This window comes from Indicator indicator, chromosome Z (assembly GCF_027791375.1).
Source record: "Indicator indicator isolate 239-I01 chromosome Z, UM_Iind_1.1, whole genome shotgun sequence".
Taxonomy (NCBI): Eukaryota; Metazoa; Chordata; class Aves; order Piciformes; family Indicatoridae; genus Indicator; species Indicator indicator.
The window spans coordinates 33,001,416-33,027,714 of NC_072053.1; the positions used below are offsets into that span (position 1 = coordinate 33,001,416).

Genomic DNA, 26,299 nt, shown 5'->3' on the forward strand with positions numbered 1-26,299 from the left:
ATGGTGGGTTTGTGCCAGAAGGTATGTGCAGAGCAGTGAAGTTTGGCCAACTCAGATGTGGTACCTGTCCATTTTGAATCCTGTGGCATGGGCTGAGAAGAGCCATCCATCTTGTGCAGCTGGTTGCTAGAAAGCAAGGGGTTCCTTTGAACATCCCCACAGCCCCTGCAACAGCTAAGCAAAAGTGGCCTTAATGTGCTAAAGGATCTGGTGCCGTCAGTGTGCCCTGCCCCTGTGCTGCACACTAGCCACAGGGATCTCTTTGGAAATAGAATTGCTGAGGTAGAAAAGCACTAAAATACACAAGGAATTCTGTCTTTAATAATGTTTCAACATTGGTCACAGTATCGATTACAGCATGATTTGGCATTATTTTCGTTGCAGCTGTGAGTTTTTTTCTTTTGTCTTGTGTGTGGAATTGCCACTGGCACCTTTGCAAGATTATGTCTAGATAGCTGGGAGGATGCATTTCTTCTCTCCCTTTCTTCAGTATGAGATGATGCCATGGTATTTTAGGTCTTTTGAGCTCAGCTGCTTTGTTTGCAGTAAGCCAAATATTTACAATCTTTATATACTGACCAAAATATTTAAAAATTAAAAAATTTAAAAAAATATTTAAAACTGTTAATGTATTTTTTTTTGTTGTGTGGCGTTTGTTGGTTTTTTTTTTTTGTAGCTCTTGTCTGTTTGTAAGGCCTTTAGCACAACTATCCCAAAATGTGGCTTAAACAATTTTCCCTTCTCCGTTTAATTTGCTCAGTCTTTAGTAGCATAAAAAGTTTGTGTACCAAAAAGGACACCATAAAAAGGACGGTATGGTTCTGATGAATTGAAATGGATCTGTACACATTGTTTGAAACAAAACCTCCAGCCTGTCTTAGAAACAAAATAGCAAACAAATCAGCAGTCTGTGCCCTTATTGTGCAGATATATTTTTTTTTTAACTTATAGAGGGGTAAGGAGTGTGTTGCAGGAAATTGAATGCAATGATTGCAATGCCTGTTCTGCTGGGTGAAGCACGACAGAACCACAAGCTGCACAGAGATATCAAGGAGCAGTATTAAGAAATTTGGAGCAGCTCCTCTTCATCCTTTTCACTCACATCCTTTGTGTGTGGGAAAGCTAGAAAATAATGTGCTTAAACATAATGACTTTTGATAAACAAGACAGTCTGCTTCCACTTAAATACTGCTAAGATGGGAGGAGAGGAATTAAGACATTCTGGGGTTCTACAGGAAGTCTCTCAGCCTCCCTGTCTGATTTTGCAATAGAAACCTAAAGGCAGTGATGACTTGTGTTTTTTGTCTTACTTTTCAGCTGGCCTGCTGCTGTGGTACTGCTGCTTGTGCCTTGTGCTGCAAATGCTGCCCCAAGATAAAACAGTCAACCAGCACCCGCTTCATGTATGCGCTGTACTTCATCCTGGTGACTATCATCTGTTGTGTGATGATGTCAACAACAGTAGCTAACGAAATGAAAACACATGTAAGTAAGAGAGATGAACCCACTGATACTCCTGGAAGGAAACGGAGCTTTTTCCATAGCTTGTCATGTATAGGGGTCGCTGTTCCCTCAGAAGGGGTGATTGGGTCCCTCTACCTCTCCACTTCAAAATCCAAACAGGATAATTTTCCGCGCTTACCCTTCCTGTCAGTTGCTCACCCATGGAGTGTGTTTCACAACAGGAAGAGTCAAAGATCACGGGACTTGCAGCCTTCCTCCTCTTCCCTTGTGCGGAAACCCACCGGTGTGAACCCATCACAGATTTGCTGTGCAGGTAGCGTCACTAGAGGCTGCTCGGTTATTTGGTCTATTGTAAGAAGAGCAAAGTGGTTCAGTCTAATGCTGATTTTTTTTTTTCTCTGGCAACTTTTTCAGTAGCAGAAGCAGCAGGTTGAGGTGTTGCATTTATAAATTCTGTGTTCTTGGGGCTGTGTGACAGACTACTGCAAGGCACAATGCCACAGGCCCTTTGTAGGGGGTTTTCTTCAGCTGAGTCATCATGTTCACATGTCTTCTAACCACAGCAGATACTGTTCATCTCTAATTGTCTTTTCAATTAAAAGTATGAGAGGGGCTGTGGCTAGAACTAGATTTTAAAACTCAAATGACTTTCAGAATCTGAATATAGCTTTCCTATGCTAAATGCTCACCAACATGTTTGTAATCACACACTAGCCCTGCTGTATCACATCTTTCGTTTGGTTTCTTAAGCCACCCGGTTGCACTGAGAAACACAAATCCTCTCTTTACTGTAAAAATTGCAAGAAAAGTAGTCTGTTTTTATGAAGAGGGAATAATGGCTCGATTGCTTAATTCTTAGAAATTAAGTTTATGTACCAAACTCATCATCAGGCCTAGTTTGAGGCTGTGACTGTGTTTGCCCTGGGGGTTCAGAAGGCTTCCATCTCTGCAGGAATCTAGTTGTTTTGTGCAACCCACCCAGAAGAAGTGCCATTTGGTGCACAGTTAAAGATGTTTCCTCATTTAATCAGTTGCTGGTCAAGCTGATGGCCTGCTTGCCTTCTGCACTTACTTCCAGTTGTTCATGATATACTTTCCTCCATAGCAGCGCAGATCTGGAAGCTGATGGTAGCACCCTGTGCCTGTAGCACAGGCGAACCAGTAGGCTTGTGATGGGGTTCTGTGCTCTGCTGCCTGACCTTTCTTCCCACTGTACCCTCTTTACATGTTCTATCCTAACTTTCTTTCATTGAAGAGCACTTTGCTTGAGTTACCCTAATGACACCTTCTTAGCCCTGGTCACCAGAAGTTGCTGACAACCCTGTAAAAGCACCAAGTATAGATATGATGCTTGCCTGTTAACTGTAACTTAAAAATATGCGTGTGCTGGAATTGCTTGCCAGAATTTACTTCGACTTAGTAGAAGCTTAGCTTGGCAATAAAGTGAATAACTCAAGGAACTCAAGTGTGTAGGAAACAAATTGTGTGTTCATATCCAAATTTCATAAAGTCATTTTCCATCAGTAGTGTGGTTTTAACGCAGCTTGTATCCCTAACAAAAGTACTCACTATTTATCCAACAGACGAGTGATTCACGAAGCCTTCAACAACATGCTTTTCAGTATTGCCAAATTTCTCTTCCACTTCATAGTCTTGGAAACTCAGTGTGGGAAGAAATGGCACAAAGAGTAGCTGTTAGTGTGAAGTGGAAAGATAATCACCCTATAAAATGAGAGCATTTGATGTCTTTGAATGGGAAATGGACCATCTGAAAGTAGACTTTCTTTGTCTGTTCTATAGTTTAATAATTATGTTTGGGGCTGTTAAAAGTTCAAAGACTCCTGAAGCTAATTCATCCCAGTTCTAACAGAGTGTACCTTGAAAGTATTTTTTCAAACTGACCAGTCTCAGCTTCCCTGTTGTGAACTGTGTTTCAGCAATGCTGGGCACTTACTGATTCCTTCACTTTTGGCTGGATTGTGGGGCACTCCTAGCTCTTCAAGCCATACTGTAAGCAAACACTTTGTGTGATTCTTTGCGGGTCTCACTCCCTCTTTCTGGAGAGGAGAAATAATGTTAATTAATTTTAATAAGAATGTTTTAATTTTTATATTAAAAAGAAAATAATTGAAATTTTATTGCTCCATAAAATTTTTATGGAGCCATAATCTTGACAGGGAACTGTGTGTCTGCTTTACCAGTTTAGAATTCAAATACTCATGCTGTTATGTGAAAGGATTCTCTCCTGTGCCATTGCCATTGAGAGGGTTTTTCATTTTGTTTGGTTTTGTTTTATTGATGTGCTGTATTTCCCCAAGTCTAAAGTAGTTGTAAAAGTATTTATTGTAGCACTTGATCTTCTTTCATTATTTTGAGAGGAGGAAAAAGCAAATGTACATCTCTTATTGTAGACCTTAAACAGAGAATTAAAAAAAAGTGCTTGTATTTGATTTGCAGCATTTATCTACTCCTATATTCTGTTATCTACCCTTGTGTCTGTTAAAATGTGTTTAGGACAGTTTTTCAGGTCCCCAGGTGCTAGACTTTGCAGGTGCTAGCCCAAAGCTGGGGATCTGCTCTGCACCCTGCAGCATGGCTGGAAAAACGATGCATTTTCCCAGAGACCTCAACTTCCACATCCTCACCAAAGCTGGCAGTTTAGATGAAAGCATATGTCAGTGGGAGGGCATGGTACCTGTGGAGTATTTGGTTATGGTTTCAAAACCTTGATTCCTAATCTGACCAGCAGTATTTTGAGGATTGGCTGAAAGAGCTCAAGGATTGCGTTTAGTGGCACAGTCTGTTGTCTGTAACAAGTGGTGTCCTGTTCAATATATTCATTGATGACCTGAATGAAGGCATGAAGTGTACCCTCAGCAAGTTTGCCAATGACACAAAACTGAGAGGGGTGGCTGACGCACCAGAAGGCTGTGCTGCCATTCAGGGAGTCCTGGACAGGCTGGAGATTTGGGCATGGTGTAACCTTAGGAAGTTCAACAAGAGAAAGAGAAACAAGAGAAAATGCAGGGTACTGCACCTAGGGAGGAATAACCCCATGGATCAGAAGAAACTGGGGGCTGACCTGCTGAAAAGCAGCTCTATGGTAAAAGTCCTGGGAGTCGTGGTGGACAACAGGGTGCCCATGAGCCAACAGGGTGCCCTTGTGGCCAAGAAGGTTGGTGGTATCCTGGGATGCATTAAGAAGAGTGTGGCAAGCAGGCTGAGGGATATCTTCCTCCTCTACTCTGCCCTGATGTGGCCTCATCTGGAGTCCTATGTCCCTGGGGACAGAGAACGCCTTGAGAGGGTACAGTAGAGGGCTACAAGGATCATTAAGGGACTGGAACATCTGTCTTAGGAAGAAAGGCTGAGGGACTCAGGGCTTTTTAGCCTGGAGAAAAGACTGACAGGAGATCTTGTCAATGCTTATCAATAGTTAGAGTGGGCATTAGGAGGATGGGGGCAATCTTTTTTCAGTGGTGCCCAGCAACAGGACAAGAGGTAATGGGCACAGACTTGAACATACAAAGTTCCATTTAAATATGAGGAGGAGCTCCTTTACGTTAAAGGTGATGGTGCGCTGGAACAGGCTGCCCAGGGAGGCAGTGGAATCTTCGTCGCTGGAGTCATTCAAAGTCTGCCTAGATGCTGTCCTGTGCAGCCTGCTCTAGGTGAGCCTGCTCGGGTGGGGGTGTTGGATTAGGTGATCTCCAGAGATCCCTTCCAACCTGTATTGTTTTGTGATTCTGTGACATTGTGTTTTGTGAACACTGTCTTTCTCAGGGGTGAGTTTTTTCTCTGTTGTTTTCAGTCTTCTTCCCTGTCTTCTGAGCTGTTAACTGTGTTCACAGGACACCAAGGAAGAGAGGCCCAGAGGGTTACATTTTGAAAAACGTGCAAAGAAACCAAGGCATTTGTGTTTGGTCTCTGGGAAAGAAGCAAGAAGCAGTGGAGGGTGGGGAAGGAATGAATGGATTTGGCTAGGAAAATATCTGAATGATAGCACATAGAATAGGTTTCAGAGGAGCAAGGTTGTATGTCAAGGCATGACATTGGCTAGAGCATCAGTCAAGACGTGAGAGCCTCAGGGGTGGAAGCAGAAAGACAGGAAAGACCGATATCCAGTGACACAAAATAGTTTAGAGAATTCACTTTCTTCCAAAATGAAGCAAAGCAGGACCCGACTGGAAGAAGTGCTTCTCTGCCTTGATCCAAATGTTATTTCCTTTCCCCAGTTATTCTAGTTCTGTGAAAAACAGGTACAGCTCCTGTACAGTACAAATTTTCTTTTGAAGCAAAACCTTGCTTTTCACAGGCTTTGAAAGGATAAGTGAGAGAAGAAGAGGGATATAATTGTTTTGGTCTACCAAAATAGCATTGTGTTCTGGGGTTTTTGTTGGGGTTTTTTTCATTAACAGTTTAATGTTAAAGCTGTTTCAAAACTAGTGGTTTCACCCTGAAAATATCCATGTCCTACTTAAATAATAAAAGGAAAACAGAAGAAAGCTAGTTTCAGGTAAACACCAGCGAAAACCAGATCAGTCATGTCAAAAGCATTTCAGTTCCAGATGGTTACATGTTCTGGCAAGAGCATGCTTTCATGCTTGTTTCCCCAGCTAGGTTTATGTCAGACTCTTAACCATATCGTAGTGTGTTAAACCTGACATTCGCTACCAAAATGAGGTTTTTGAGTGCAGATGTCCATTGCCAGTTTCTGGTAAGAATTTAGCCATAGGTGCAGGATGGCATGTGTTCAGTCTGGGTTTTTTTGGCTTTCTATTCCATTTCTCAGCTGCTCAGGACAGGTAGGTTTACCTGGTTTTTGGGGGTGCAGGGGGGTTGCTTTGGCCTTGTTTCCCCACCTGTACAGATTTTCTTTCCTGCTTCCTCTGTTTCCGTAACGAGTTTGTCTGCCACATTCTCCCTTTTTAAGATGAGGAAATCCAGATGAAAGCAGTCTCCTTTGGGCTCTTTAGGCTATTTTAGTACACTTCTTCCTTCCTATTTACCCCTCTGATGATATTTCCCACAACGTTGCATTCATGTTTGGATACAGAAAGACCCAACCTCAGAGGTGGCCAAGCCCCAGGCAGCTGGAGGCTGGACGTGATGTGGCCATGTTGGCTGGCTTCTTGCACTGTATTTATTTTGCATGTCAGCAGCTTGCAGTGAGGGGAGATTAAGTTGAGGGCAATCTGTCCCTGTTTCTGTAGTATTGCTGTCATCTCATAAGGGTTTCACTGCATTCAAAAAAGTGCCAGTTTTGCTATGATAACATAGTTGCTTGCTCAGTAATGCAGGCTTTTGCCTTATCTGAGTGGATACTGAGTTTCTGGAGAAAGAATGCTTTGTCTGCTATTCAGAGGCCAAAGAATGTAATTTATGTTGCTTTTAAAGATCCAAAAGTAGGTATTTCATTGTATCACACTTAGCAAATAACTAATCCCTGACTAACAGCTGGCAAATGGAAAGCATGGTGAATCAAGTGGGCCGGGCAGGTTGCTGAGCAACTGAATACATTTCAGAAGTACAGAATAATAAAAAAAAAAATTAAACTTGCAGTGAAGAAGTCACTTGATAAATTGTTCCCAGCAGTAGAAAATCATCTCACGAAAACATGCCTTTTTCATTGCATCAGCTCTTTTGTCTCCAGCGTTGTGCTTGTGTTTATTATCTGGTGGGGTCCCAAAGAGTTTGGTTTTATTCTTGTTTTGTTCCTTCAGGATCACAGGTCTCCAGAAAGAGTGTTCAATACCACTGGACTATTCCTGTGGTCATCACTTGCTGCTGCATAGTGTGTATACTGCATGATGACTGAGCTCTTTGTTGCTTGTGTAGACACAAACTGAGCTGTTGTTCTTGTGAATCCGTACGTTTTCTTTCAGACAGATCTATAAAGAAATTATGACTAAATGGAGAAAAGAACATGTAAGATCAAAAATCCCATCAAGATCTCTGTAGAAGCCTATGCAATTAAAGAAAATGCCTGTTTACCTTTACTCAGACATCTGTTTTTAATAAGCTAGTAGATTAATCAAATTTCATAATGTTGCTTTGTTTTGTTCTATAAGTTTTATAAGCAAAATGATGCTGGGTACCAAGCACAGATATTACTGAAGTCTGTCTCCCTGGTCAGTACTGTCATCTATATCAAACAAATACTTTGTTTTCTCACAAATATTGTTAAGTTAATATTATGCATATTTTAAATCTCTTCTGACTGATCATTGTTGAAATCAAAGACTGGAAAGCCCATTTGCTTTCCCTGGCATTGCTGTGGCCCCTTGGCTTGCCCTGACGTCACTGTGGCATTTATAGGTCTCTTAATTATTCCAGTCAACCTATTTGCTCATTTTGAATGCTGGCATGTTTGCCCAGTCTGATATTTCATTCCCTTCTAACACCTGGCAAAGACATTACTGATGCTCCAGACAGTTTCTCAGGAGCTCTCTAGAAACTCTTGAATGTAAGTTAGGCACATCTACTTGTTTACTGTCCAGCTTCTTACACAGTAGCTACTCATCTCGGAGTTACTTCTGAGAGAGCATCTTGGAGTGGTCCAGTTTGAGTGTGTTCTTAGAACACTACACAGCTGCATCGATAGCTGCACTGATATCTGCTTTTCATCTCCTCAGCTGGTTCTAGCCCACCCAGAGTCAGCCTGGTGCCATAGTTAGGTTTGCTACCCTTAGCGCAGCAACTCAATATTGCTGTGAGCTGCTGAAATATTTGCTCTTCTTGGGAAGTTGCTGGGAGGGTTGTTGGTGATCACCTGGCTGGCTTGGGTTGCTGACAAGAGATGGAAAGCTGAACGTTCTGCAAGGTAAAGCAGAATTCTAGAGCCTGGTGGCTGGAAGATGGCAGTTTATGTTTTTATCCCTTGTTTACTGCAACTCAAATGACTTTTTATCCAAGTGGGAACATTTACCTGATCACCTGCTCTTGGGTCCTGTTTATTCATTCTCTGTCCTGATTTTCTGTACTGGCCTGCTTGCTGAAGAAGGGAGAGACTCACTCTTTGATAATTTCTTGGAAATGTTCAAGAATGGTGTTGTGTACAAAGTTTGTATGTTTTTCCTAACCAAAATCTGGCCTGGCCAAATGTCTCCTCTCTCCTCCAGTTACCTGTGCAGGTAGCAGTGATCAGCTCTGGAGGGTTTAATGTGTTGCTCAGCTGGTCTCACAAGCCTCAGGTGAGGGTTGTGAGCATACAGAGAGGCCCTTCTTTCTTTGAAATGAACAGTGGTTTTTTGCAATTAAATGCCTGCATTTCTGCACAGCTGAATAACTCCCTGGCTGCCAGTGACTCAGAGTGTCTGCACACAAGCACCCCACAGGAATGGGTCCTGGACACACAGACCTGCTTTTTTTGAGCTCTCAGCATCATATCTACCAGATGAAACTGAAGCCAAAATGTGCAGCTGTTTGCTTTCCCCTCATAACCAGAGCAAGGCCCTAAAGGCAAATATTTAACAAGTCGAGGGAAAGGTGGAATTTTCCTGCCCCTGTTAATTTAAAATAAAATCAGGGCAAATGGCACAACTCCCTTTCAGAGGCTGTGATAGCAGGTGAGAGCTTGCTGCCCCTGTGCCACTCAGATGTGCTTCAGTCTACATTTCCACCAAGGGGAGCATAAGCCAGAGCTTCCTGCCCTGTAGCCTGATTCATGCCCCTTCTGATAAAACCACTGGTCTGGCTCTTGTAAGATGGATTACTAAAGCAATCCAAGTATTTTGCTGTAAAGCATGGAAAGAAGGGAGAGTGTCCTTGGGGGTGAATGGGTAAGCAAAAAGGAGCAGGGACAGCTTAAGCCGATGTAGCTGAGGGAAAAGCAAGAGGAATTGTACAAAACATCCAGAAGGCACTGAAAGTGCAGTTTCTGGAAAACTCTGGTCCTTTGTGGTTTGCATTTCTTTATGTCATTTGATCTTATAAATCCAGGTTAATCAGGATTGCAAGGTATTAAGTGAGGCTAGTGAAAAACCAGTGGTGCAGACGGAGACATGCTGGTTACAAGGAGCCCTGTGTCCTATCTAAAGGCTTGTAACATCTTTTGCTTTTCAGATTCCCTTCTACAAGGAGATGTGCAAGGGTATTCAGGCAGGAGAGATGTGTGAGAAGTTGGTGGGATACTCTGCAGTGTACAAAGTCTGTTTTGGAATGGCCTGTTTCTTCTTCTTATTCTTCTTGTTCACTATCAAAGTTGACAGCAGCAAAAGCTGCCGAGCATACATTCATAATGGGTGAGTACTTGACTGCTGAATTTCCACTTCTTTTTGCAGGTTTGCACTGCCCATCTTCCACAGGTTTGTGCTGCTTGCTTTCCAGTTGGGTGTAGTACCAGGCAAAAAAAAAAAAAAAAAAAAACAAACCCACAAACAAACAAACCAAAACTTATGTCAGAAATAATGGGGTGAAGTGAAAAGTGGCAATCAGTCATCAAAGGCTGTTTTTTTTCTGTTGTTAGGCTTTAACAGAGATTTATCATGGTACTTCAGTTGAAGACCTTTAATTTCCTATTATGATCAGATGATTTTTTTTTTTTCTTCCCCCACCTCGTCCAGATTCTGGCTTATTAAACTTATACTTCTGGCAGCAATGTGTTCTGGAGCCTTCTTCATTCCTGATCAGGACACTTTCCTTAATGGTATGTCCTTCTTTTTTTGTTGTGCTGTTTAGTTCTGTACTACTTTGTGAGTGCTTGTTAGCTCCTAAAGGTCTGATCAATGTGAATATTGCCATATTTCTTGAAGTAAAGCCCCTATAGTCCAGCTGTGAAAGGAATATTTGGAGCTGTTTGAAGGGGACTCTCTGTGCACAGAGCAAGAGCAGGCTGAATGGGTAGGTTAAAACATCGCTGTCTTGCAAATTCATTAAGAAGCAAGGGGATGTAATAGAGCACAAAATAACCTACACTGACACATAATTCAAGATAACAGAGACATGTTAGTTTGTCTTGTGCAGGTAGCTCTGCTGTAGTACAGCAGCCAAGGTCTGTGCTGTGTGGTGGAGAGGTGCCATCGCTCAAGAGGACTTGGTGACCTGTTGGGTACTCTTGTTTGCTCCCTGGAAACCTGCAGTGGTGCACAAGAATACAGAATGTTGTTAGCTTTCAGGCTGGTAGTGTAAATGCAGTAAGGTAAAATTAAACTTTTTCAGGTGTGTTTCAAGTTCCCTGCTGACATGCCAAACATTTCCAGGTTTGGAAGATGCACTACCACCACACAGACACATGGATACTGGCCCAGTGCCTAAAGGATGTCTCTAGGAGGGGCTTTGTGTAGGCCTTTATAGGCTAGGAGCAAAAATCCCGGTGACACCAAGATGAGTTTGTGCTCTTCAGTTTACCAGGTGCTTGTAAGACCTTAAAATGTTGAGTCTGGCAGGTGGAAGGATGTGGAATCAGTAATGCAGAGGAGTGGTTGTGTGCTGCCTGCTTCTATTAAGGCTTGCTTGGTTACCTGTGTTTTCAGCATCCATCTCGGCTAGCCAGGTGTTTAGAAGGGGAAGGAGTAACATAAGGGAAGAGAATAGAGTGGACAGACATACTATGAGAACCGTGCTATGGGAAACTAAAGTAAGAACCATTCCAAATAAACCACTGATACATATGATTCAGTTTCTTGTTTTTACTACCTGTTTGGTTCTGGTTCGGTTTGATGCTTCAGATGTGGAAGACTCCATATACCTCTTCCTCTCCTTTGAGAAGTCATGGCATGGCTGTTTGTGCTCGTCCTTAGTATCTAAAACCTGGATTACAAAGATGTGGTGTTGCAGTGCGTTGTATTCTTGAGCATGCAGGACTGCCTGTCATCTTTGCAGGTTACCCTTTTCATAATGAAAAATTGAGAAGAATATAATTGTGTCAGGACAAGGTGAAACAGGATTTTTTTGGGCTGATTAGAGGGCCATTTCTGAACAGCAACCTAAGCTAGTGTGGTGATACAGTATAACATTCTTTCCCAGACTAGCTCTTGACTTTCTCTCTAAAGCTGTATTCTGCACTTCCTGCTCCAGTCAGCCCCTGAATTTGAGATTTACAGGTAATTTATGTATTGTGTGGGTTTGTTTACCATTTTTTCCCCTCCTATCAAGAAATTTAGACTGTTTGTGGCATCTGTCTGGCCCCAAACCAGGACGCTGTTGTGGGGTTCAGGTTTTTTGGTTGTTTTGTCTTGAGTGCACTCAGTTTGCTTATTTTTTCTTAAAATTAAAAACAAAGCTCTTGTCATGCTCCCCATCATTAGCAGTTTAGTAATCATGGAGGAAGAATATAAAATGCAAGCACTAGGTTTGGGGGGGCTGTAGTGTTAAATCCACAATGGCCATCCTAACCTTATGTTTAATGGGTCCATAAAACATCCTGCAGTGTCTTGCCCGTTGCAGTGGGAGAACCTGAGGATCTGGTTATTTAATTACTCCACTGGCGGTCTGCTTTTTCCTACTCTGCCTCTCCCAAATACATATGCACACCAATTTTTAATGTACTTTTTAAACATGCTAGCTTCTTCCAGTTTTGGTTTTGTTTAAGAACAGGAGGCTTATCAAGTGCCTATGATATTTTTAACCAAACTCCATAAACTGGATCTTTTGCTTGCTGTCAAGTAGCGTGCTCAGGATGAAGCAAAAAAATAGTCACTACATCATCTGCTATGAGTAATGCACCCTAACGATTCTGTTCTAGCACTTCACTTACACAAGCTTTTTATGAAAGGAAAACACAATGATAGGATATGGCTGAACTTTGCTAATGCACTCCCACTCCCTTGGCTGTCTTCACTGAAACCAGCTGCACACATGGAGTCATTTATCGGCTATGCACTGCACAGCAGCAGACGCTGCAGGTGAAACTAAAAATTTGAATAGGTATCTGTATTTCCTCAGAGGCTTCTGGTGTTGCACATAAGAGATCTGTTTTCTGAAGTACACAAACAGCTACCCAAATGCAGTATATATAGGTCAATGATTAAGTAGTTGACCTGTCTTATAACTAGTCAGTGAATGCCAAGTGTTCCTGTCCCTTGGGGAGTGGCTCTTGACAGCATGTGTAAATAGATAAGCTTCACCTTTGTTTTCCTGTGGTACTGGAACCTGCAAGGGAAGAAACTGCCTTTTTTAGTGCTGGTTTTTCCAGTACCTTGCAATTTCAGGGTTTAGGTTCCTATGAAATGCCTTCACACCACCTCCCTTTTACCAGTCACAAATAAAGGTTTCAGTATTTTCTGTCTGAATATAGTAACTCATAGTCTCCACAAACATTTTCTGTGTTAGGGAAACTCAGTAAATGTTCTAACCTGCTTGTTTTGAAAGTGTAGCAGGTTGCAAGTTGAATTCATCAGGGAGCTAGCCTTGAGTTAGCTGAGATGGCCTTTCAGCTGAAATCTCTTACCTCCTGGTACATCTGTATGCTTGAGATATTCAGACTGCCTAGCTAGTAATTAAAAAGACAAGTGCAACCTGATCTGTTTTTTGCCTTTGCCTTTCAGCCTGGCGCTACATAGGAGCAACAGGAGGGTTCCTTTTCATTGCCATTCAGCTCATCCTGCTTGTTGAGTTTGCACACAAATGGAATAAAAATTGGTATGTGTTGGACAAGTAGTTATTTGAATAAAGTTCTCGTAAAAAAGAAAAAAATTAAAACCAGCATGGATGTAATTTCTGGAAGAAGACATTTTAATGACAGTATTTAGAGTTGCTCGTCTTTGCTTCATCCACTTTCTCCTTCCCCAGCAGATCGGTTTCCTCCTTAATCACTTTTAAGCTGCTGATCTATTCTTAACCTGAATTACATGGCTTCAAATAAGTAGCAGTCTATGGGAGTGCAAAAACTTGTTACTTTGAGTTGGTTTAGATGTTATATGAAAACAGACTTGCTAGGAAACAGAGTGGTGCAAGAGAATAAAACTGGATTTGCAGGATGTAACAGTGAAACGGTGTGCAGTGATGTAAACTGGTAAATCCTACTTCTTATTTCAGCTTAGTGCACAATAATATTTTTGTCGTTCACACAGGAACTGCTACTTTCTCTTCACCTTCTTTGCTTTCATCTAAATATGCAAGAGTCTCTTACCAACCTGCATATAACACATTTGGACACTGACTTAATTTATAGTTTAAACACAATTGCTATTACCTTCCTAACCCTTAGCCTTTCATCAATTTAAAATATTTAAATTGTCCTCCCACATATACACAGGAACTTCTGCCACCACCTCGACTGTTTCTGTCTCTCCTTTCTCGCTCTATAAACCTTTACAGTCTTCTTGTTAGCATGCTGACTGATAAGAAAAAGTGTTAGCATGCCAAGCAATATACCTTTGCTGTCCATCTCTGGAGGGTCCCATAGCTACCTGAGCCTGGGGCATAATGAGTTCCCACTGAAGAAATCCCTGAAGTATTGAGCTGAGATGGGCTTATGGGCATGTCCCAAAGACCAGAAGTTCCAAGAGTCACACATCATTACAGGAACTGGGCATGATAAAAAAAAAACCCACTAACCTTGCAAGGACTTGTGTTGGTGTAGGACATACACATGCTTCAGGAAATTACAGTCTGTCTTTTGTGTTTGAGGAGATGTACTGTTCAGCTGTTAGGATTTTGGGTCTTTTGGGAAGGAAATACAAAGGTAAGCTGCCTGTCTTTCTCTCTCCAGGACTGCAGGTGCAAACCACAAGCAGGTGTGGAATGGTTTGCTTGCCCTGGTCACTCTCATCTTGTACTCCATTGCTGTGGCAGCCCTGGTCCTCATGGCTCTTTTCTACACACGCTCAGAGGGCTGCATGTACAACAAGGTTTTGATTGGTGTTAACGGTGGCCTGTGCCTCTTTGTGTCACTGGTGGCCATATCACCCTGTGTCCAGAATCGTGAGTCCGTTGACCTTTCCTTCTCTTGGGTTTCTGGTGCTGCCACAATCATGTTACTGGAGGCATGAACGCTGTTCAGGTAGAAGATCTCATGATAGCTCATAGCCGGTGCTCTGCCCCTGTCCCTTCATCTACTCTATGAAGTGCTGCTGCTGGTCATCAGCTCATCTGCCAAAACTACAAAGGTGTGAGATGTTTCGGTGTGCCGTCAGGCAGTCACGCTGTACAGAAGAGTCACATGCTGGTGGCCAGTAATGTGCTGTGGAGTTTATACTGCTCTTCCAGTGGTAGCAGATGGAGTGGTAGCTATCAGACTCCTTGGTTTACCATTTACATTTGCCTGCGTGTGATTCAGCATCTGTAAAGTTTTGGGCCTGAAGCAGTTGACAGCGGTATTTTGCGGTTTGGTATATTTTGTGTGTGCTGTTAGTATCTTGCACACATTGTACCTTGAAATAGTAATTTCAGTGATGTTAACACAGATTTTATGGGCAAATAAAACTAAGATGGCAGCTTGTCAATAGGTTTTGGAAAGCTGGTGCTTTTGGCTAGAGCAGTGGGGTGATTCTTTACTCACATGGGAATTTGTAATGCCTTTCTAAAACCTCCAGCAGAACTAAAGGACAGACTCTTTATGCGCCAGTGGAAATGCATCTAAACTGCCTTTAAAGACTGATGAACTGCTTTAAGTGGAAGATAAAAGATACTCTTCTCTTCTGAGAGATACGAGTGTACTGTTATTTAAAGGATATGAATTTATTCTTCTGTTTGTTAAAATGTCTGCAAGAATCAGTTATTTTACCCTCTTTCTTGTAAAGGCCAGCCCCATTCTGGTTTGCTGCAATCTGGAATTATCAGCTGCTACGTTATGTATCTCACTTTCTCAGCACTATCCAGCAAGCCACCAGAAACTAGTAAGTGCTTTATATAAATTGTTTTAGGTATGCCATGTATTAAAAGTGAGAGTTTAGCAAACTTGAATTAAGGAACTTAGGGATACAGGAGTGCAGGATTTAGTCTGTTCTGGTCTATGCATAAGAAGCTGTAAGTACTAAAAATATATCTGTGCAGCAGAGAGACTGTGCAGCTGACATTCTCCAAAATCACTAAAACTGAAAACTATTTCCTTTTCCCAGGTAAGCATCAGCTTCACCTTTTTGGACAGTGAGCATTCTTTTTAACTAAAAAAAGGCCTTTCTGTTTCAAATTAGTAATGTTAAAATTCCCTTCTTCATCATTGCTCAACTTTTAGTGTTGAATAGCTGAAACAACAATAACTAGAGGAAAATAAGTGCTTTGGCAGGAAGGAGAAGTTTATACAGACAGCTCCCAAGAAGAAAGGAGAGAGACACTTACATAGGCACACATACTCAAAGGTATTCTAAATGTAAGGAGGAAAACTGGACAGTATTTAGGTGGAAGATTTACTTACGGAGCTTAAGAAGTGTTTTCACATGAACATAGAAGTTAATTTGGAAAGCATCTGAATTATTCATAAGATGATACAGTGTAAACGGAAGAAAAAAGAGGAAGAAAGTGATGTATGATATTAAATCATTGGTCCTGTGTCATTTCATGCTTGTGACAGTCAAACCCATCAGCAGTCAAGTGAACATGCTATTTCTTCTTGTATATATTGCAAGTGTGGTTATTGTATTTGTCAGAGTGTGCATGAAACATACTCTCTCAGACCTCCCTGGTCTTGTGGTTGTCATCTGTTCTCAGAGATGCTACCTTCTCCCCTGTGTTACAAAGACTGTCATAATGGCCTGTGCAGCTTTTACACTGGCATGTGCTGGAGAATGTAGGGGGTGCTGGCACTTACTAAGGTATCCCACATTCTGTCACTCAGATTTGTCACAAATTTACCTCATAGTGAGTCGTTCTTCAAGGAGGGATTTTGAAACTGGATGTCTTGCATATTGGCCACCTTGCAAACCATGCCTGAAGAAAATGCAAGTTACAGATACTTATTTGGGGGAAAGAAAAAAAAAAGAACAACCAAACACCAAAAAGCAGAGTTACAGATGTCTTTCGAAGGAATGGACAAACAAAAGTTAATTCTCGAACCTGTGCCTTAGCTTTTTGATGCCAAACAGTGGCCTGGCCTTGCTGCAGAGGCTTTCCTGATGGACACAGGTAGGGAATTCTGCACATCTCTGGCCAGGGTGTTCCGTGAAGGCTTGTCATCCCTTCTTTTGCTCCTACTTCCATGCTGTCTCAGCTCTGTGCTGATGAAGCTGTTTGTACAGCCCTGTAAGGCTATGCAACGTCCTCCACTGAGTCAGGGCACTGATAGAGTTTATTTTTAACCTGGTGCAGTCTTTGCTGCATTTTTCCCCCGCCCTTAAAAACAGTCCCAATGGGATGCAGTGTGGCTGCTGGAAGGAAAGAGGACATGGGGACACAGTTTCCCTTGAGTTTTTGGAGCAAGCACTCGTTTCGACTTCAGATAAGGTGCAGCTGTAATCTCTTGCTTCAGGGTGATGCTGCAGGCTGCTACTCTTGCCTTGATTCCAAGCAGACAGCAAAAAGCCAGATGCATCTTGGAACATCAAGGACTGAATTGGTTGCATTTCAGGGGCTTAGAGATAGGGTTTGCTTATATGTTAGAAAAATAATCTTGCCTAGGACCCAGAAGTAGTATTTGCTTAGATGATAAGATGAAGTCTTGCCTGCAACAGGTGCAACTCATTTTCCTTGGTCTTCTGTCTTTGGTCATTCTGAGAACAGGAGAACGACACACGACTTCTTTTTCACTTTGTATGAATGTCATAGCTGTCTCAAAGACACCCCTGCTGTCAAAAAATCATGGTCTGAGGTCTGGTACCATCTTGGTCTAATGTTGCTCTGCAATCTTGAATGAAGTGTTGGCAAACTTCCAACTTCTTGTTTCTTAATGCACCCAACAGTCTTTTTCCTTGTTGGTGTGCTTCCATTAAACAAGTTATTTCAGTACCCTCCTAAACTGCATTCTTGTTTTGCCTGAAACACTGAATCTGCCAGGTCAGATGTGAAGAGGTTTTTTTTCTTTATGATCCTTTAAAAAGATGGATAGAGGCATCTGAAATGTACTTACCCAGTGTCTGAAGTAATAAAAATATTTCACTGAAAGCCTTCAGTCTGAAGACAATATATTTTGAAATGCAGTGAGTGAAATGGGCTTTGACTGTTCTTTTTGTTTATTTTGTTTTGTGAAGTCCTGGATGAAAACAATCAGAACATCACAATCTGTGTACCTGAATTTAGTCAAGGTCTGCACAGAGATGAAAACCTGGTTACTGGCCTGGGTACTACCATTTTGTTTGGCTGCATTTTATATTCTTGGTAAGTCTGGGGGTTTGCACTTGCTTCACTATAAAAGCAATGTTGTGGTCCAACTAGTCAAGGCCTCATGCAGACAAAGTAATGGGGAGAAGTAGAATAGAACTGAGCTATAAGGGTCATATTCTCCTCATTTTCACAGTGGTTAGGTATTTGAGCCAATTAATACAGTGTTTGAGACAAATCTATTTCGTTAAAGACAAATAGAGCAATTTACATCTAGAAGTGGAGGAGAAAAAATTTCGCACAGAATCACACAGATTGTGAGTGCCTGGAAGAGACCTTGAAGGATCATCTAGTCCAACCCCCTCTGCCAGAGCAAGATCACCTAGAGTAGGTCATAAAGGAATGCATCCAGGCAGGTTTTGAATGTCTGTGGAGAAGAAGACTCCACAGCCTCTCTGGGCAGCCTGTTGCAGTGCTCTGTCACCCACACAATGAAATTTTTTTACTTATGTTCAGATGGAACCTCCTGTGCTCCAGCTTGTACCCATGCCCTTTGTCCTGTCACTGGACATCATTGAGAAGAGCCTGGCTCTGTCATCCCCACACTCACCCATCCCATATTTATAAACATGAATGTGGTCACCCCTCAGTCTCCTCTTCTCCAAACTAATGAGACCCAGCACTCTCAATCTTTCCTGTAAGGGAGATCTATGTGGCTCTGTGCTGAGCTCTTTCAGCAGTTCCTTGAGGTTCTTCTTGAACTGAGGGGCCCAGAACTGGACACAATATTCCAGATGTGGCTCCGCCAGGGCAGATTAGAGGAGGAGGAGAACCTCTCTCAATCTCAACCTACTAACTACACCCCTTCTAATACACCCCAGGATGGATGCTATTGGCCTTCTTGGCCACAAGGGCACACTGCTGGCTCATGGTCAACCTGTTGTCCATCAGGACTCCCAGGCCCTTTTTTACCTGAGCTTCTCTCCAGCAAATCAGTCACCAACCTATAGTGGGACATGGGATTGTTCTTTCCCAGTAGCAAGGCTCTACACTTGTCCTTGTTTCAGCTGACCATGATCCCTGTTTCAGGATGCTTTGATTCTGTGTTTTTTTCTATAAGAAAATATCTGTGTAGATATGTCCATCTAAAACTCAAAATTTATGTAGCCCGCTGACAGAGGCTATAACTGTTTCTTGAGAGACTTTAAAGCAAATAAACCTGGGAGGATTTAGGGTTTCTTTTAAACAATGGATGAGCACAATACTGCCATCAGGATTTGCCAGTGATGATCTGCTCTAAGAAAGTCTTTTTTAGGGCCATGTAGTTCTGATGCTCACCTTGTATTATTGCAGCTCTCATCAATAAATTAAGTTGTGTGCCAGGATGTGGAGAGAGGGAGGGAGCTGCTGTGATTTGGAAGGTGATGTGTCTCTTGGTTTGGCTGTTCAGGTTTCCGTGAGACAGCACTACCTGTCTGCTGCAGGTTTTTGATCGGGTTCTGCTTCTGAATTCACATACTGAAATTCCTTCATAATTTTGAACTGAAAGTGGGAGACTTTCTGAAGAGGTAGCACAGCTACTGTTCTGCTATAAGACATGCATGTGTTCCACTTAATTCTGATATCAAATATATGTATGTCACGTATCATTGATCCAGTTCACTTTAGAACAGTTTTCTAGTGCCTCGGGAGGGTGTTTTGGAAGGCAGACAACCTTCACTTAGCTTGCAGGGGAAGTGCACCACGTAGCTAGGGAGATAAAAAGGCCTTCAAGGGCAGTGCTTTGGAATATTGCTTACCTTGGTGTGAACAGCAGAACATTAACACCCTGTGAGTAATGGGAAGTTTTTCACATGTCCTGAAAGGGGAAGGCTGGTAAAGAAATGTTTCTAATCACAAGAAACCACAAAGGATTCCCCCCAGACAACTACAGCCATGCAAGGAAGTTATTTCCAGCAGCTGGTACACCCGCAACAGTGACTGGTCATTTACTTTTGGAAACTGACTGACCAGTGACCTGTTAACTCACTGGCAAAGCCTTTACACAAATGCTGATTCAAAGTGGTGGCTGTGAGGTTAATATAAAAGTATTGGTTGTGCACAGCAGGAAACATCTATTCTGATTTGCAGATTGGAGCACTTAGCTGTTTGCTGCTGTCTGGGGCAGATGAATTCACCACCTTTTACAAGTGGCCTATTTTTTAAGCTTGTGATTCAGCCTGAGTTGGCCAGTAGCTGGCTGTCAGGCTGATGTATATTTGTGCAGAAAAATCTTTTCACATGCTTAGTGTTTGATGCTATATCCAGGCAAATGCTTAGCCTAGACATGGGAGTAGCCTAATTAATGTTTGCTGTGGTGTAGAAAAATCAGCCTGTTTGGCTTATACATATACTGAGGGTTTTGACACTTACCTTTTTTGTATTTCTAGTTTAACCTCAACAACACGTGCAAGCTCAGAGGCGCTGAGGGGAATATATGCAGCACCTGAAACTGAAGTGAGTTCTCTGGCTTCTTCCCACAAGATTTCTGTGCAGACTTCCTCATGTGCTTTTCTTGCAGTTGTTTTCATGGTAAAGTTATCAGTAATTAGGTGAAGACAAAAGTTTGTTCCTAGCTATGTGCCTCTGGGTATGGACTGAGAACAGTTGTCCACATTGACCCTTCTGTGTCTTTTACTGGTCTCATGGAGATGCCTTTATATACTGAAATAATTTGCCGCTCTTGCAGTTGATAACATCCTGCAGACTTCTTGTAAATATTGGTATATGTACCACACAAGCTCATGTCCTCTCACTTAAAGCAAGAGTCTGCTGGGAAGTGGAGGTGTTCTTGAACTTTTTCAGTTCTGGTTGCCTTTGTTCTCATAGCAATTGACAGTGATCCCAAGTTCCTCTCTCTTACTCCCACATGAAAGTACTTCCTTTCATCTTGCCTAGAGTTTCATCTTGGGTTGTATTTCTTGTCCCTGTTTCAACAGTAATGTTTTCTTCATTCCACCTGCCTGTTTCTTTGTCTGCCTCATCCTGGGAACACCCAGAAACACTGGGAAATGAGTAGATTTTTGCTACGGTTAACCCTTACTTAGGCTTGTTAGTGTCACTCTTAAAAATATGTATGCTTGTGTTTGGAGGATCAATCTCCATCCCTAGCACTCCAAATTGGTGCTACTTGAATCTGCAGTTTTAACTACTGTTTTTCCAAGTCTTTAATCAAAGTGTTTGTGAGAATCCAAAAATGAAGGAGTATCTGCCTATCAGTGTTTGCTGGGTGTGGAGAAACAAACTGTGTTTCATGCTGGAAGCATGATAGTGCTGGAGGAGCTGGAGGAGCTTCACTCTGGCAGGATGGTAGAACTGGGTGGGGGTACTGCTGCCAGCGCTGAGGAGCTAAGTGTCTGGTGGCTCTTTACACTGTCCCCAGCCTCCTCAGATAGGCAGCCTGCCAGCAGGCTTATCCTCAAGCACTGGGACATGCCCAGCCTACCTTGAGCAGACAGGGCAAGACCTGCACCTTCCTTCCCCCTGCTGATGAGGGGAGTGCTGGGGAGAAAACTGGCACAGCAAGGACAGTGGATGTGGCCCCCTTACTGGGAAGACCCTGCTTGTCTGCTGCAGTGCTTGCTGACAGGATTATTTCCATATGGTTTGGTTTTAAAGAACAGTAGAAGAGCAACAGAATGTAAATACAAAGAAATGACTAGTGAAGAGCAACTAATTGCATTCTGATTACCTTCCCTGTGGCAAACAGCAACTGTCTCCTGGCCAAGAGCATGAACATTGTTCTGCAGTTGCTTGTGGTGTATGGAGGGTCTGCTGGTGTCTGTGCTGCACAGAGCTGAGTGTTAGGAGGGGCTGGCAGTATGTGTGCCAGCATCACTGATTTCATCACACTGTCTGTGCAAGGACTTCACTGCAGTGGTTTGAGGGAAGCCAGCACTTCAGAATGCAAGTGCAACCCAAGGGAAGCTCAGGCTGGGGTTGGAGTGGCTGGAGAGCAGCCAGGCTGGAAGGGACCTGGGGGTACTGGTTTACAGCCGGCTGAACACGAGCCAGCAGTGTGCCCAGGTGGCCAAGAAGGCCAATGGCATCAGAGAAATAGTGTGGGCAGCAGGATCAGGGAAGTCATTCTGCCCCTGTACTCAGCACTGATTAGACCACAGCTTGAGTACTGTGTCCAGGTCTGGGCTCCTCAATTTAAGAAGGACAGAGAAGGGCAACAAGGCTGGTGAGAGGTCTCAAGAACAAGCCCTGTGAAGAGAGGCTGAGGGAGCTGGGGTTGTTTAGCCTGGAGAAGAGGAGGCTCAGGGGAGACCTCATTGCTGTCTACAACTACCTGAGAGGGGGTTGTAGCCAGGTGGTGGTTGGTCTCTTCTCCCAGGCAACCAGCAACAGGACAAGAGGACACAGTCTCAAGCTGTGCCAGGGGAAGTTTAGGCTGGAGGTGAGGAGAAAGTTCTTCACAGAAAGAGTAATTGGCCAGTGGTATGGAGCTGTCCAGTGGGCTGGTGGAATCACCATCCCTGGAGGTGTGCAAAAAAAGATTGGATGTGGCACTTGGAGCCACTGGTTTAGTTGTCAGGAGGTGTTAGGTATTAGGTAATAGGTTGGACTTGATGATCTCTGAGGGCTTTTCCAACCTAGTTGATTCTTTGATTCTATAGATGAGTCTTGGCACAGCAGGAGAAAGTGATGCAGAATAAGGGGTTTGTTTAAATGCTTATCCAGAGTCTTAAAGAATGAACTTACGGGCTTTTCATGAGTTTATGAACTCAGTGAGTAGGTGCCATCATGGATACACAGGGTAAAAGCTGCCCTTTGATGTTTCTGTTGGTCACTGTACCTTGAAGCCTTACTCTCTGATTTTTGGAGGGGTCCGGAAAACTTACATCCATCCTGTGCCAGCTGAGGAGAGAGTCTAGAATACAAAGTGTAAAATTAGAAGTGTAAGTATTTATTCATACATGTGAAGTGTCCCAGACAGACTGAGGCACCCAGACTGTGGTTTTATGTGGGGTCCTTGTACCCTTTGAGCATTCAGGTTATTCAAACATAAGTGGTTTGACTAATCACTTAAACCCACTCCACTGGTTACTAGTCATAATAAAACTTTGCAAAGCAGCTGTATTTCTGCATCACCCTTGCTGCTTCTTTGTTGATCCAGACATCCCTGGAGTCAGTCTTGTGATAGTTACTTACCTATCATGGAAGGTTTCAAAGACATGTTACAGGGCTAGGATCCTGGTGTTATCTTGGTTGGCCAGGACTATCCTTTATCATTCGTGGACAGCTCTAAGTTTCCAAGATGCTAATCCTTATTGCCAGGGCCAGGTTGACTTATGGTTTGTTTTACATAAGCATGAATAATACCAAAGTCTCCAGTGAAAGTCTCTGCCTCATTACAGTGCACTGTATACTGTGCACCAATATATGTTAACAAAGTTAACGCACTTTTGTACTCTAAAGACTGATTGATATAATTCATGAAGGGAATTTTCCTAACAGGGTTAATTGTCTTCATCAAACCACAACGAAATTTAATCCCAGAGTAGGATTTTGTCAGAACAAAGAATGTTGATGATGTTACAGAAAGTGCTGAGTTGCACTCTTTCCTGGTGCAGAAAGTGTACTGACTTATTTATTGGGTGAACAGCATCCTTTTTTCATTTACTTTGCTAAACAACACAAGAAGAGTCAATTTCAGCTTTCCTTATTCCATCAGTTAAAATAATAACAATAACAACAACAATAATAATATTAATAATAATAATAATATCTTCATTTAAATAAAGCAGTAAATCCGGCTTTCTGCTTTTACTCATTCTGGCTCCATTTTCAGAAAAATCTTGCAAAATAAGCATTTTTGACTTACACTTGTGCAATTGTGGTTTCCAACCTGTGCATCAGGGTTTTAAGTTCTTTGTACTTTCATTTCAGTAGAGATTTTCTTTTACTTAAAAAGCACCTAATTGCCAATCCGAAGAGGTAAATCCCTTCCGAACTAGTGTGTGAATGCTTCACTGTGGCTTTTCCACCATTTTGTCATAATTACTTGCACCAGTGTTTTACAGTGAGTTATGTAAATTTGGTACAGTACTTCTCAAAGAATGGTTAATTTGCTCCAAATCTTACTGAGCAGGTTTTTCTCAAGCTTAGAAACTCTTGTGATGAGCTACCTGGCAAATCCTAATTTTATTTATTTTGCCAGTTGGAAATACAAAGCAGGCTTTTCTGAGTCAGTGTTTGTAATGCAGACATAACAGATCTTCCTTCACCAACTGTTTTGCTTCTCTGCTGTAGCACAGGCTCTTACTCTTCCTGGTTTCTGTTCCACAGGTAGCTCGTTGCTGCTTTTGCTGTGTGCCCGACGGAGATGGTAATTAAATTTTCACTGCACAATCTACCTCTCTTGTGGCTGTCAGACTGAAGCCAAGGGAGTAAGGATGTAGCTGCATATGAAGAGCTGCTTGTATCCTCATTCTGTAGCATATCAAATTGAAGCAACAGAAGTGCTTAAAGTTAGGTTATGGAAGGAAGCAAGAGGTGTAGCAATGTCATTTTAGAATTTGGCTATGTTAATTTGGCTTCTTGTCTAAAAACAGGCTGGTTAATAATGCCTTAAAAGACATTGCATTGCTGCAACACACAAAGAGTAATCTCTGCTCTTTGCTGCTTGTGGCTGTAACTGACTGCTGGGTTTTTGGCTCATCAGCTCTGCAGAGACTACAGTTTAGAAGTGAATTAGGAAGGGATTGTCCTTACCAGAAGAATATTCTACATGTAGAGCAATTTAAATGGCCCAAATGCTTCAAAACTAGACAGCAGGCCAGGAAGCTGATACAGGGCAGGATTTTAGTGACAGCCAAGCTAGGGCCCATGCCATGAGGGCGAGGAAAAGTTGAAGGGTTGCTTTCCTAAACCACGCCTTGGATGTTTTGCTGTGTCCTTTATGAAACCAGCTGCTGTTTTCAGTTCTTGTTAAATTTACAAAAGCTTTTTTGATCCTGTCTCTTACAGCTGATGCTGAAGAGCATGTTGCAAGCAGGGGTGGCCAGACTGTGATTTATGATGAGAAGAAAGGCACGGTGTACAGTTATGCCTACTTCCACTTCGTTTTCTTCTTGGCTTCACTCTACGTGATGATGACAGTAACTCACTGGTTTCAGTAAGTGTATTTTTTAAAGCTGAGAAATTCATGTCTCTCTGTGTTGAGAGGGTAAGAGATGGGAATGGAAACTTCTTCCATTAGTGTGTCTCCTCTCCTTAAGTATGAAGCTGGAAGAGAGGTTGGAATTCTCTCCTGGGTGATGCTTGGGCAAAATCTCATTCTAAAAAGGGCTGCTCTCCTCTGCCTTGTGCCTGGGTTATCCTAGTGGAAGTCTGTGACCCACCTAGAAAAACAGAGGACACTGCAGTCCTGGACATGAATATTGAATTCACTGCTTCTGTTTTTTTGTTTTTGTTTCTTTTTTCCCTTAACAGTTATGAAAGTGCTCAGATTGAAAAATTCTTCACTGGAACGTGGTCCATCTTCTGGATTAAGATGGTGTCCTGTTGGGTTTGCGTCTGTCTGTACTTATGGACTCTTACTGCACCACTCTGTTGCCCAACCAGAGAGTTCTCAGTGTGAACACTTCCACATCCTTCTGTGTTTTTCTTTTCTTTTTTTCCCCCCCTCTGTTACAAATAAAATACAAGAGTCATTTTGTAACGAGGAAACACCTATTTCCTCCTTATAGTAATGTACCAGTTAGTAACTTCTCAGTCAGACTAAACAAATGATTGAAGACTTTTTTACCTTTTTAATTGTTCTGAACAAGCATTGCCCAAAGGAAGAAGTTGGTTCTGAAGCTTTTGTAACACTGATGTGTGGAGTGTAGCAAACAGTTGTTGCAAAAGCTGAAATAAGTTAAATGCTTTTCAAATCACTGACAATCTTTCTCTGACTTCATTGGCAAGGAAAAAAAAAATCATGATGCAGGTTTACCTTGATGTAGTACCTTCTTCCTTGCTATGAATGCTAGAGTGTTTTATAGCAGATACGGATTCCTTTTTATACTGTTATTAACTTTGTCTTCTACAGTTTGCAGTGATGATTTGGACTGCTGTTTTGTACAGCATGTAATTCTTATCAGTAGTATCCACATAATTTTTTTCCCAAAAATATGATTAAATACTTCTATAGAGAAAGAGAATATGTAAGAATTTGACTGCCAAAGCACCTAGAAAAGTTGTTTATCTAAATGCTAACTATATTAAGTTATTGTATACTGAAATTGAGAAAGGAATATACCAATGATAATAGAGTATTTATTCTATTACAACTTTGAGAAGCACCTGAATATTTTATGCAATTCAGATTTAGTCCAGTTGTTAACAGATGGGGATTTCTACACACAAGTTCTTAAACTGAGTTTTGTCCAACTTTGCTGGCTCACTGCAAGTTGTGTATATTGCACAGGAATTTGAGATTAAATGCATTCTTTGTTCATAATGTTTGCTGTTGAGAAAACGCTGAATACAGGACTGCTGCCAGTTGCTGTTAAATTTAAAAGTAGAGTGCTCATTTACTTTTCTACCCTACTATTTCAGCTTGTGTCTAAAGATCTTCCAGGATCTCCAGTTCTGTTTCCATTACTAATTCTATAATATTTTAAATGCTTTGATGGTCCAAAAAGGACCGTAATGTATCATCTTCCTTTTC

At 42.1% G+C, this 26,299-nt stretch overlaps 1 protein-coding gene across 1 annotated transcript; it reads left to right on the forward strand.

The window, feature by feature from the left end:
* On the forward strand, positions 1 to 25,225 carry SERINC5 (serine incorporator 5). Its single transcript, XM_054397556.1, has 12 exons — positions 1 to 21; positions 1,318 to 1,485; positions 9,529 to 9,707; positions 10,029 to 10,111; positions 12,951 to 13,044; positions 14,117 to 14,328; positions 15,147 to 15,242; positions 17,529 to 17,655; positions 20,028 to 20,094; positions 23,932 to 23,971; positions 24,613 to 24,760; positions 25,078 to 25,225. Exons 1-12 carry the CDS (start codon positions 1 to 3, stop codon positions 25,223 to 25,225), a joined length of 1,383 nt encoding a protein of 460 aa, XP_054253531.1.
* Positions 25,226 to 26,299: the final 1,074 nt, after the last annotated feature.